We start from the raw sequence: 12,438 nt of genomic DNA on the forward strand, positions 1-12,438 counted from the left end.
GCAAAAATGTGTAAAATCAAAACTGCATACATAGGAGCTGTTTGCACCCAAATGCTGGTGAATTTTCATGAGGATTCAAATAATAATTCGCCAGTTGCAACGGGAATCTAGAGAAATGAATTTAAGAAAATGGGAAACGAAAGACTAAATGGACAGATCCTCCCATCCCTACTTCAGGGGTTAAAGACACAGATATTTCTCAGCCCTACACAGAGAGGCTAGGTCTGAATCTGGGTCTTTCTGCTCTGTCACTAGATGTCCTGGTCCCGTGAGTTAACTGAGAGGCGAGGTCTGAGTCCAGTCTGAGGTCAAAGGTGCAGTATGGAGGCAGTCCGTAAAAGCTGAAGCTGGGAGCAGGGCAGGGAGTTGGGTGAGGTCAGGAGCTCAGGCAGGAAAGCAGGAACTGGCAACCTACAATGTTGCTCCCACAACTTTGGACTGGGCTGGCCGGCTTTTATGTGCCCCGAGGCATAGGGCAGCCCTGATCCTCTGGTGACTCGCCTCTCCTGGCCTGGAGGTGAGCACTCCTCCTGCGGGAACTTAGTTCCCTCCGCCTCTCTGCCCTGAGCCTCTGCAACTCAGGAGAGGCTGGAGGGTTACCGGACCCAGAGGCAACCTCAGCTTCCTCTGACGGGGCTGAGAGTGGAGCACCTGCAGGCAATGGGTCCTCCATCACCTCAGGAGCCAGAGCAGACTCAGCTGGTGCCTGCACCTGAGGATCCAGCACAGGTGAGGACCCTTCAGGCTCATGCCCCAGCCCCAGCTCGGCTGGTTCTGGAGGCGGGGAATCCTGTGCAGGCTGGGATCCCTCAGGTTCAGCACCCGAGTCCGAATCCCAGGCCATCACACTAGGTATTAGGAGCAAGTAAGCAATAACTCACAAGGTGTCAGTGAAGTTAACACTTTATTCAAAGAAACAAACAGCTCAGGCCTGGTGAGCACAGCAACTCTTCCCACAAGATCTTGCCCTGATGAGACAGTTATGGGAAATGAACCTTCCCACAGTTCACTAAGTCTCCTCCTCCCCTTGTTCCTTCCTAAGCAATTTGAGGCTCCTTTGTCTTGCCAGCCTTTGCTCCACCCTCTTCATGCCTCTTCTGGTCCTGAGAGACCAGGGATCTGGCTGCAGAAGGAGGGGGAGACTCCCTGGCTTCCTCACCAGCCTGCCTCATCTCTGCTTCTGGGGGCCCCTCCTCTCCTGCCTCTGATTCTAGACTGCTCTCTGCCACAGACTCTCCCAGCTCACTAAATCCTGTTGCCTCTTCCATTTCCAACACCTCCTCCTCCCAGTCTTCTCCTTCATCGTTGCCTCAACACCAATCCCCTGGCCCTGATCCTTCTTCCCTTGGGAGCCTCCCAGCTGATACCACTCCTCTGCCTCCAGCCAGTCCATGACACCAGGGATGAAAGAGTCTGTCAGTTTCAATTTCTTTCCGTGTCTCATTTTTTCCCAACCTTAAATTCAGTTCTTCACATTTCCACATCAGTTTGCAATTTTCTTTGCAAGTCTTTGTGAAAATTCAACAGCATTTTAGTGCAAATTTCTCCTAGTATACACAGGCTTCTTTGCAAAGTGGTTTCCCCTAATATATTGCATTTTTATGTTATTTCCAGCAGCAAATGCATTTTGTGAACATTTTACCCTATGTGTTCTTGTACACATCTGTGGTTGGAGAGCTGCACTGTAAATTTCGGGAAAGTGCAAATTTTGAAGCGTGGCTGTGTTTCTATTCGCCTATCCCCCCCCCCAAAGTATAAAATAGAATAGTCATATAAAAGTGCAGCCATTGAGAGGACACAACTTAAACTAGTTGTAGAACAACCTATTGTCAGGAGCTTGTCCTACACTCGAGTAGGACCCTGGCAGAGACACATGCCCGACTGGCATGTTCTCTCCCTCCCGGTCGATCGTTCGGCAGCTTCAAAAGCTTTCTTCAGCCTGAACATCACAGCGACCGATGCCATCAGACATCGGCACACTTAGGGATCCGCAGAGTCTTTGCAGCTTGCGTAACAGACCTCAGCAACTCAGCATTTTGACTAATCTACTTTATTTACATATAAACACACACGGAGCACTGCAACATGGCTCCCTCTCTCTCTAGCATCAGACAGCAAAGAGAAAGAACAAAGGACAATAGTCCCACCTCACGGAACACAGGAACACAAACATCCTGTCTCCGTCACTTCCCACTCTGTGGAGTCAAAACATATACCGTCATGCGAAAGACAACAATCCCATGACTGCAATCACGGAGCAGGAATTCTAACACTCCTATCATCCCTGCCCATTGGCCATGCTGTTTGAAGCTGATGGGAGTTGGAGTCCAACAATGTACGGAGAGCCGCAGGTCCCCCTTCTCTGGCCTAGAGGAAATGCTTGTTTTCCCCTGCTTTTGGGGGTAGGACTTGAGGCAATGGCTTCAAGCTGCAAGAAAGGAGATTCCGACTAAACATTTGGGAAAACCTTCTGGCAGTAAGAGCTGTTCGGCAGTGGAACAGACTGCCATAAGAGGTGATGAACTCTCCTTCTTTGGAGGTTTTTAAGCAGAGGTTGGACGGCCACCTGTTAGGGATGCCTTCGCTGAGATTCCTGCATTGGACTAGATTCCTGGGTTGGAACGCTAAGATTCTACGATTCTATGAAATATCTGCTCTCACATCAATAAAAATATTTTTTGTTAATATGTTGTTAATATGGGGGCAGGTAGGAAGGCTCCATGATCACTGCAGATGGTGACAGCAGTCAAGAAATTAAAAGACGCCTGCTTCTTGGGAGAAAAGCAATGATAAACCTAGACAGCATCTTAAAAAGCAGAGACATCACCTTGCCGACAAAGGTCCGTATAGTTAAAGTTATGGTTTTCCCAGTAGTGATGTATGGAAGTGAGAGCTGGACCATAAAGAAGGCCGATCGCCAAAGAATTGATGCTTTTGAATTCTGGTGCTGGAGGAGACTCTTGAGAGTCCCATGGACTGCAAGAAGATCAAACCTATCCATTCTGAAGGAAATCAGCCCTGGGTGCTCACTGGAAGGACAGATCCTGAAGCTGAGGCTCCAAGACTTTGGGCGCCTCATGAGAAGAGAAGACTCCCTGGAAAAGACCCTGATGTTGGGAAAGAGGGAGGGCACAAGGAGAAGGGGACAACAGAGGACGAGATGGTGGGACAGTGTTCTCGAAGCTTCAAACATGAGTCTGACCAAACTGCGAGAGGCAGTGGAAGACAGGAGTGCCTGGCGTGCTCTGGTCCAGGGGGTCACGAAGAGTCAGACACGACTAAACGACTAAACAACAACAGCAACAACAACAACAGGAAGGCCTAAACGCCCAATTCCCTCTGACTACTGGTGGGGCAGGGAATCAGTGTTACCTTGGTAAACATCTTGAAGAGAGCCTCCCCCACAGAACTCCATGCAGATCCACAACTTGTTGAACCTAGTGAGAATGCAGCGATGGAAAGGTTCGTCATTGAGTAGTAGAAGAAGAAGAGTTTGGATTTGATATCCCGCTTTATCACTACCCGAAGGAGTCTCAAAGCGGCTAACATTCTCTTTTCCCTTCCTCCCCCACAACAAACACTCTGTGAGGTGAGTGAGGCTGAGAGACTTCAGAGAAGTGTGACTGACCCAAGGCCACCCAGCAGCTGCATGTGGAGGAGCGGGGAAGCGAATCCGGTTCACCAGATTACGAGTCCACCGCTCTTAACCACTACACCACATTGGCTGTGTGTGAAATGAGGTACACAGGGGAGGACTGGGATGGGAATCAGGGCCATCTCAACTGCACCTCAGCAATCTTGAAGCTGTCTCCCCCGCAGCGCGCACACACACACACACACACAGCTTTCACCATCCTGGTACCACCGTAAGAGCATAAGAAGAACTCTGCTAGATCAGGCTAAAGTCTACCCCAGCTTCCTGTTCTCCCAGTGGCCAACCATATGACTCTATGGGATGTCCACAAGGTAAAAGGTAAAAAGGTAAAGGACCCCTGGATGGTTACATCCAGTCAAAGGCAACTATGGGGTTGCGGCGCTCATCTCGCTTTCAGGCCAAGGGAGCCGGCGTTTGTCCGCAGACAGCTTTCCGGGTCATGTGGCCAGCAGGACTAAGCCGCTTCTGGCACAACGGGACACCATGACAGAAACCAGAGCGCACGGAAACGCTGCTTACTTTCCCGCTGCAGTGGTACCTATTTATCTACTTGCACTGGTGTGCTTTCAAACTGCTAGGTTGGCAGGAGCTGGGACAGAGCGACGGGAGCTCACCCTGTTGCGGGGATTCGAACCGCCGACCTTCAGATCGGCAAGCCCAAGAGGCTCGGTGGTTTAGACCACAGCGCCACCCGCGTCCCTTGTCCACAGGGAGGACCCGAGGGCAGCAGCACACTCCCCACTTGTGACTGCTGGTTAAAGGTTTTCAGAGGTGGGCCACCCCTGATCCTGGTGGCAGGTAAAGGACCCCTGGACTGTTAAGTCCAGTCAAAGGCAACTATGGGATGGCGGTGCTATCAGGGCCAGTAGCCATTGACAGCCCCCTTCTCCAAGAAGGTAACGCTTAGAGCAGGCTTCCTTAGCTTCGGCCTTCCAGATGTTTTTTTGGCCTACAACTCCCATGATCCCTAGCTAGCAGGACCAGTGGTCAGGGATGATGGGAATTGTAGTCTCAAACCATCTGGTGGGCCGAGGTTGAGGAAGCCTGCCTTAGAGGCGGACCTTTCCCAACCATAAGGGCAGGGGGGTTTCTCACCGTATGTAGCTCCCATAATAGGCTACGATGTTGTGATGGCTGCAGGTCTTCACCATCAGAATCTCTTGCTGGATAGTGGCACAGTCATCATCTGGAAAGCAGGGCATTTAAAATGTTTAGTAAATTCAAGAAGTGCTTTTAGGGCCAAACTTGGCTCTGTAAAAGGTAACCTACAGTTGTAAAAATAAAATAAAATTTTAAAATGGAGGGTTGTTTCCCCCCCCCTTTTTTATTTATTTTCTCTTTCAATAGTCTTTATTGAAAGAGGCATGATGGAGGACAGCAACAACTGGGAAAAGATAGACATAACGGAGAGAATAACTGCCACACGCAGGAAGAACAAGGATAGAATTTGAGTGCCTTACTTGTAGTTCTATACATCATTTGATGTGTCGACATGAACAAAAGTTACTCATATTGCCGTTGTTGTATAAGGGATTATTGTGACTGGAATGTAATTGAAATTAATAAGATTTTGGAATGCAGAAATAAAGAAAATCATCAAAACAGCAATTCTAGCACGTGGGGAGGCCACCTAAATTATATAATTTAGTATTTGAACGATGGGTATTATAATTTGGTATTGTTCTAACGAGGCTATCATTGGATTTTAATTGAAAATTAATAAAAATTATTATTAAGTAGTCTTTATTATTGTTTTTCAGCTTGTCAAAACGAATTGGCCTGTGAGATAAATCATCAAAAATATACCAACAGAAGCTGTTTAACCTTAACAAAACTCCCTTGAACTTATTTTCCAGAGACACCCTGACTTTTCGCATATCATCAATTATCCCTTTACAACAGGAGCGTCATACGATATGCCAACTATTAACTAAAAATGACCTCTTTTTATACAAAAGCTATAATGGCGTAAACCTTTCGGACTGGTCCTTTGGTGTACAGCGGACGCTCGGGTTGCGAACGTCATCTGTGCAGGATGCACATTCGCAGCCTGCAGTGTTCGCAACCCGCAGCGGCGCGGCTACGCATGCGCAGGTTGCGATTCAGTGCTTCTGCACATGCACAACGTGTGATTTAGCACTTCTGCGCATGTGCGACCGCCAAAACCCGGAAGTAACCCGTTCCGGGACTTCCGGGTTTCGGCAGTCCGTAACCCCAAAAAATGCAACCTGAAGCGTCTGTAACCCGAGGTATGACTGTATTGGCCTAAGTCAGTGATGGCCAAACTCGGCCTTCCAGCTGTTTTGGGACTACAATTCCCATCATCCCTGACCACTGGTCCTGTTAGCTAGGGATGATGGGAGTTGTAGTCCCAAAACATCTGGAGGGCCGAGTTTGGACATCTCTGGCCTAAGTAATAAAACTCCCCTATTCTCCTGCTTTAAATGTCCTTCAGACATTTCCCTGTTCACGACGCTGAAGGACGCATAGTGCACATGCAGCTTAATTGAATGCATGCACGTAACAGGCAGGGCTGTTGTTGTTTTACGGTAAACAGAAGCCACAGCTCCCCACCTCCGCCCCCAAGGAACACGACTGCCGTGGGCGATTGTCACAGCTTGGGGGGATTTTTGCCGGGTCCGCAACTGAGAGAGGAAAGGTTACATTCTTCCCCTTCACTTTGTGCTCCTCTCGTGGCTGCTGGGCTTTATTTTTCCATTTCGTCAAAGCCCTGCATGTTGATTTCAGCCACACAATTAACGTCACGGCGAGGGTCAGATTTAAGTTTGATGAGGCCCTAAGCGACTGAAGGTAATGGAGCCCTTTATATCTCCAGCTGTCCTTTGTCAACAACAAATTGTCACTTTTTTGTGTGTTGAATATATGCTTAATAATAATAATAATAATAATTTATTATTCATACCCTGCCCATCTGGCTGAGTTTCCCCAGCCACTCTGGGCGGCTTCCAACAAAACACTAAAATACAATAACCTATTAAACATTAAAAGCTTCCCTAAACAGGGCTGCCTTCAGATGTCTTCTAAATGTCAGGTAGTTATTTTTCTCTTTGACATCTGGTGGGAGGGCGTCATTTAGGGCTTTAAAGGTCAGCACCAACACTTTGAATTGTGCTCGGAAATGTACTGGTAATTTATGGACCTAATAGTTATCTAAAGCCATTTGCACATGTTGCCCTGCAACCAGTCCATGCAGAATGTAGGCACCCTATATATAGAAAGGAGCAAACCTGTGATATTTTAGGGAGCAGGCTATCAGGCGGGGCCCATGACTTACATCACAGGAGCCTACACAACACAAAACACTGTTGCTGTATGTAGGTTTTATTTTATTTGTTTTTTATCTTATATTTTGGAAAGGTACATCCAGGAGTTTTTTTTCCTTTAAATTTTTTTGGGGGACCCCAAGAGAGTGGGGCCCTAAGCTATAGCTTGTTTAGCTAATATGTAATTCCAGCACTGGCATGGCAGCTGCGACAAAATAAATTTGCTCTTTTGCAGCGTTTGCCAAAGAAATGTGGGTGTGAGCTGCGAACAACAACAATAAAAAGTCGGCAACTGGCAGCCTCTAACCTTAATCTGCCCCCTCCTCTCTTCTGCTGCCAAATTTCCAAGAAAATCAAACCTCAGCATTGAAGGAGCTGGAAAAGTGCTTAGGAAAGCACTTATTTACAGAAGTGATCCAATTTGCCTCACACTTCTGGGGTGTTCTCTCCAAAGGAAGAATGTTCTTGTTTTTATTTATTTAAAGAAAAATAGAATTAAAAAGAGGAAATTGTTGCAAAGCGTGCATGCCCAGAGGGGTAAGGACACACAAAAACAGAAATAGAAATTTCCATCACGGGAAAATAAAATAAAAAGAAAGAATACGTAAAGGCGGACATGAAACTTGCAACTTCTTATTCCAAAATATATTGTTCTTTCTATCGAGCCTTTAATCCAATGAGCTTCTGATAGCATACAGGGTGGGGATTTTTTAAAAAGCTGTTTCCATCTTTTACAGGTGTTACAGAACAAGAAAGGAAGATAAGCGTCCCCTAACAAGAACAGATACAGAGGCTGTTCAAAAGAATTGCATATCCCACCCTAAATATACCGTATTTTTTGCACCATAACACTCACTTTTTTCCTCCTAGAAAGTAAGGGGAAATGTCTGTACGTGTTATGGAGGAAATGCCTACGGGTGGCATGCCTACGGATTTTCCTCCTCTAAAAACTACGTGCGTGTTATGGTCGGGTGCGTGTTATAGAGCGAAAAATACGGTATGTTACATAAAAGTAACATGGTTCATCTTGACGTGGGGAAATTAACAAGAATTTTCTCTCAAGGAGGGTTGGGATTACAGCGAGGGACGAAAGGGTTTAGCTTCTCCCCACAATTATTCTTATATAATAATAATATGAAGAATTAATACAAAGTGTTTAGCACGAGGAAGGCCTGGAGTGGCCTGCTCCTTGGTCAGCCATTTTGCAGAATACAGCCTGCTTGCTTCTCCTCAAGTAACAGGACTAGAGACTTATTAAATCATTTTTATAAATAAATAAAAAGGAAGCGGAACATTCCAGAAAGGAGATTTGAATCGGCCAGGCTTCTCAACAAAATCTCCTCAGGACGGCTCACGTGGGCATTCTTGGGCCAACCTGATGGAGTTGGGCTGAAAAGATTCATACGCCCCAGAGTCCACCAAATTTGGTGTTTTCCCCCTTCCCTTGTTGCAGGAATTTATGTATAGGTTTTTTTGGGGGGTTGCCCCTCCAGCAGATCTCATGCCCATGCAGCCCATTACCAAAAACCAGCACAATCGCTTTTGGGACTTTTGTGATTTGTCCCCACAAAACACTTCATCGCAGTTTCTTCCTATCTATTCCAAGGGCCTTTGCTGCACGATAGCAAATGTAAGAATTCACTGATAAATGGATCTCTGTACTGGCTCACTGGAAAAACTTCAGAAATTCATATAGACCTGTGAGCTCAGCTGCTCAGCAGCCCCTCTGCCTGAGTGATAATTCCTTTTTTTATATATATATAAAATATTTAAACATTACAAAAAAGAAAAGAAAAACAAAAGAGAAAAATAAACAATAAACAGTTACAAAGCCTCAAAAACAAAATCAGATACGGCAGTACAAAGCATCAACAATACAAAAAGGAAAAAAGAAAAGAAAACAAAAACATTTAAAAAAGAAAAAAACCCAAAAGAGAACAAACAAACATACAAAAAAACCCCCGTATTTTCATATCCTTATCTTTCATTAGCTTATTTCCTCGACTTCCTCACACCTCCTTTTTTGTATTCTAGTTCAATTAAATATTCTAGCAAGTCCTTTCCCCCCTTCACAAATTTAGTTCCATAATTTAATTTAACGAAATTTTAGACTTAAATTTACATCTTTACCCAATGTCAATCTATTCATACTTAATTCTTTATAATGTTTCTACTAAAGTCATATAACTTCTTTCCAGCATCTTTCTAACCTTCATGCCTGGGTGATAATTCCTGGCATCCTGATACCTGAGTGCCAGACAGGTAGCCGTTCCAGAAATAACAAACCCAGATGAAGACAAAAGGGTGTGATTGACTTGGCTGGGAAACAGGGAAATGTAAATATCATTTTTGTTACACTTGATGGGTGTTTGGTGGAGGGCAAGGAGAACCATGGGGCAGGGTCCAGGATGCTCAGATTACGGCCACCAGACCTCCCCTTTCATGATGTAACCGTGATGTATGAGTGATGTAGTTGGGGGTGTGTAACATGGGGATGAGCAGCTAATAAAAGTTTGGGTTCTCTTTTGTTTTGGGCTTCCATCTTGTTCCACCTGGTGGCAGGTGGAAGTCCCGTCGCCACAGTCTTCAATCAAGACCAAGCCTACTGGCTGCTGTTTTGCTCTGGTATTCCTGGCTGGTGTCCTTGTTTTTTTGTCCAAGGGAGCCCTCAGATTTCTCCGTTGACACCCTCAATAATTAAAAATATTTGGTTTCTGAGCATATATATACACAGTGAATGAAAGAGCACCCATGCTTCTGCGATGAGCTGGTCAGACTGTGTTTTTTTCACAGCTTTATTTTAGAGACTGACTTCCACCCATCAAAAGGTGTCTCCAACCACATTTAAAGCATCTTCAAAAAACTTAATGTTGGATGTTTTATTGTGTTTTTAATATTCTGTTGGGAGCCGCCTAGAGTGGTGGGGCAACCCAGTCAGATGGGTGACATATTATTATTATTATTATTATTATTAGCTCCCGAATTCTCCCACAGAGTCCTGGGAACTGCAGTTTCTTAAGGGTGCTGGGAAATGTAGCTCTGTGCGGGCGCAGAACTACAGTTCCCAGGATTATTTGTAGAGGAAGAATGTGCTTCAAACATTGCACTGAATGTGCTTTAAATAGCCGGTCTTCAGCTGCGGGGTTGCCATGTAAATAAACAGTAATTATTGTGATGGGTCGTTCCCCGCTAGTGGGCCTGATCCACGGTCAGTCGCAGCCGGAGCACAACCTCCATGCAAAATATATGGCAAAAGAATTGTACACAGCTGAAAACGCTGGTCGTGTTAAGGTAAATTCAACAGTGTAACCTATTTAAAAGGAATGTAAAATGGGGGCAGGGGGCGGGACTTGATTCAGATGGATATATAAGAATATGGAGGAATTATGGGTAAATTAAAAGAACATTGGATGGGGAAGGAGGGAAATCGTTGAATGTATGGGTGTAATGAAAGATGTTAATGCAGAAATGTAAAATCTGAAAACTTTTAATAAAAATTAGTGTGTGGGGGGGGGGTGTTTTATTTTTAAAAAGATTAAGAAATGGGTCCCCAAAGGCATGTTTGGGTTAAAAATGCATCTCCTGGGTCTGGAAAAGTTGAATACTGCTCTAAATGCATACAGCAACTCTTCCCCTTAGTTCTGGCATTCCTCAGCGAGAAAGGATTTCAGGGCTCATTCGGTTTACGATACGGCGGCGCACCGAAAAGTAGCTCGTCGTTTTCCTCGCTCACCTGCTTCCATCTTTACGATTTTGATAGCAGCCAGTTTCCCCGTCTCCTTGTTCCTTGCCTGAGGAGATACAGAAAGGAGAATGTGTTTAAAAGATGAGCAAAGGCCTAAATGTGGCTGGAGACCAGGGTCTCGGCTATACAGTTGCAAACAAAACGTTTTTAATGTGTTTCAAAGTGCAAAACGCGAACGTGGCACCAGATGGCGGAAGTGAGCTATGCCAAATTTGATGTATTTTCCAAAACTTTTTTTTTAAAGCATTTTCAGTGTTTTTTTATATGAGAGCTCCAATTGGAGAACAGCCTTTACCAAAGGTGTCACAGGTTTTGAAGACGCTCAAATTGAGGGCGAAAGGGAGAAACGCGCTAAGAGGAAGGCACGCTTGGCAAATCCACACTGTGATCAGCTCCCGTCCAGAAACCTATGTCCCCACTGTGGAAGGACGTGTGGATCCAGAATTGGTCTCCACAGTCACTTACAGACTCAGAAACTGTGTTTATGGAAGACAATCTTACTCGGATACAAGGGATCACCAAAGAAGAAGAAAGATTTCCTCATTTTGAAGAATGAAGGATTGGTTTTCTATGGAGTGTGTGCACTTAAAATTCGTGTAACAGCAGCAAACACACAAGCCGGGCTTTTTCCTGTGACCTCTCTTTGGGGGACAGGCAGTTTGCAAAAAGAATGGCACAAAATTGTCAATGACAAGTACAAAACGGCTATTTGAAGGTTTAAAAAACCGATTAAAATCAACAATACGCTGAAACCACATATCAACACGCTACAAACCTGGGTAGGCCTACCTAAACAAAGTATTTTTTAGCAGGTGCCGAAAAGGGTGTAATGAAGACATCTGCCTGATGCCAATATGCAGGGAGTTATTATTATTAAAATCAGTTTTGAGCCTTCCTAGATATTTTAGTGACCCTGTTGTTCTCACCCTGGGCCAGCAGGGGGATGCTGTAGATAGTTATGCAAATGAAGGATCGAAAGTGACGTTCAGTGATTGGATAGTTACAGAAAGTTGTTACTGTTGCGTTGTAGTGGAGCTCTATATAAGCAGACTGACTGAGCCCTTCAGTTCAGTTCTGTTCTGGCCTCTGAATAAACAAGAGCTGTTTGAAGAATCGCTGTGTCGTCTGATATGTTTACCCACAACTTAACACCTATTATCTCCTGTATTTGTTATAGTGTCTGCTGAATTTTATTGTGGGGTTTTTTATTTCACGCCATTCCGATCTACATCTGAGGAAGATATAAATGGTTTTCTTAAAAAAAAAGAAAGATAAAAATAATGTGTTCAGCCTAGCAGCAGTTGTGAAATTATCAGGCAACAAGCTTGTTACTGGGTATAGCTGCTCACCACACCACTGATTTGTATCATGTAGGGAGGGGAAATGGCTGCCAGGAACCTATAGCCTCTCCAACAAGCAAATATAGTAAAAACTCTATTTTGGGGGCAGACCCCAGCAGCGTTGATTACAAGTTCCAGCCGCTTTTATTGCTTCCTGTTCAGTGTGGCTGGAGGGTGAATTGCCCCTTGATTGCCCCCTCAATTAGTCAGCTTCTATTGACATCGATTGATATGCTGTTTTCCTTTCCTTTCATTTCTCTTCTTCTTCTGCTCCCAAAATTTTTGCCACAAATCAGGTTGGGAAAAACACAGGAAGGATGGCCAGGTGGGCATATCTGGAATACAACGGTTCGGCAATGGTATCATCCACATGCACATCAGTATGCAGATGACACGCAGCTCTACCTCTCTTTT

General features: G+C 45.0%; 1 protein-coding gene across 2 annotated transcripts in view; it reads right to left on the minus strand.

Moving 5' to 3' along the window:
- MAP4K1 (mitogen-activated protein kinase kinase kinase kinase 1) overlaps window positions 1–12,438 on the minus strand; it is a 76,860-nt gene that overhangs the window by 55,565 nt on the left and 8,857 nt on the right. For both annotated transcript variants that reach the window (XM_081200260.1, XM_081200259.1), the window contains exons 2-4: window positions 10,673–10,730; window positions 4,751–4,841; window positions 3,373–3,437 (exon numbers count right to left, since the gene is read on the minus strand). In XM_081200260.1, coding sequence (XP_081056386.1) covers window positions 3,373–3,437; window positions 4,751–4,841; window positions 10,673–10,730 — 214 coding nt within the window. The remainder of the gene's footprint in view (window positions 1–3,372; window positions 3,438–4,750; window positions 4,842–10,672; window positions 10,731–12,438) is intronic.

Source organism: Podarcis bocagei (genome assembly GCF_964188305.1).
Source record: "Podarcis bocagei genome assembly, chromosome: 7".
In the NCBI taxonomy this organism is placed as follows: domain Eukaryota; kingdom Metazoa; phylum Chordata; class Lepidosauria; order Squamata; family Lacertidae; genus Podarcis; species Podarcis bocagei.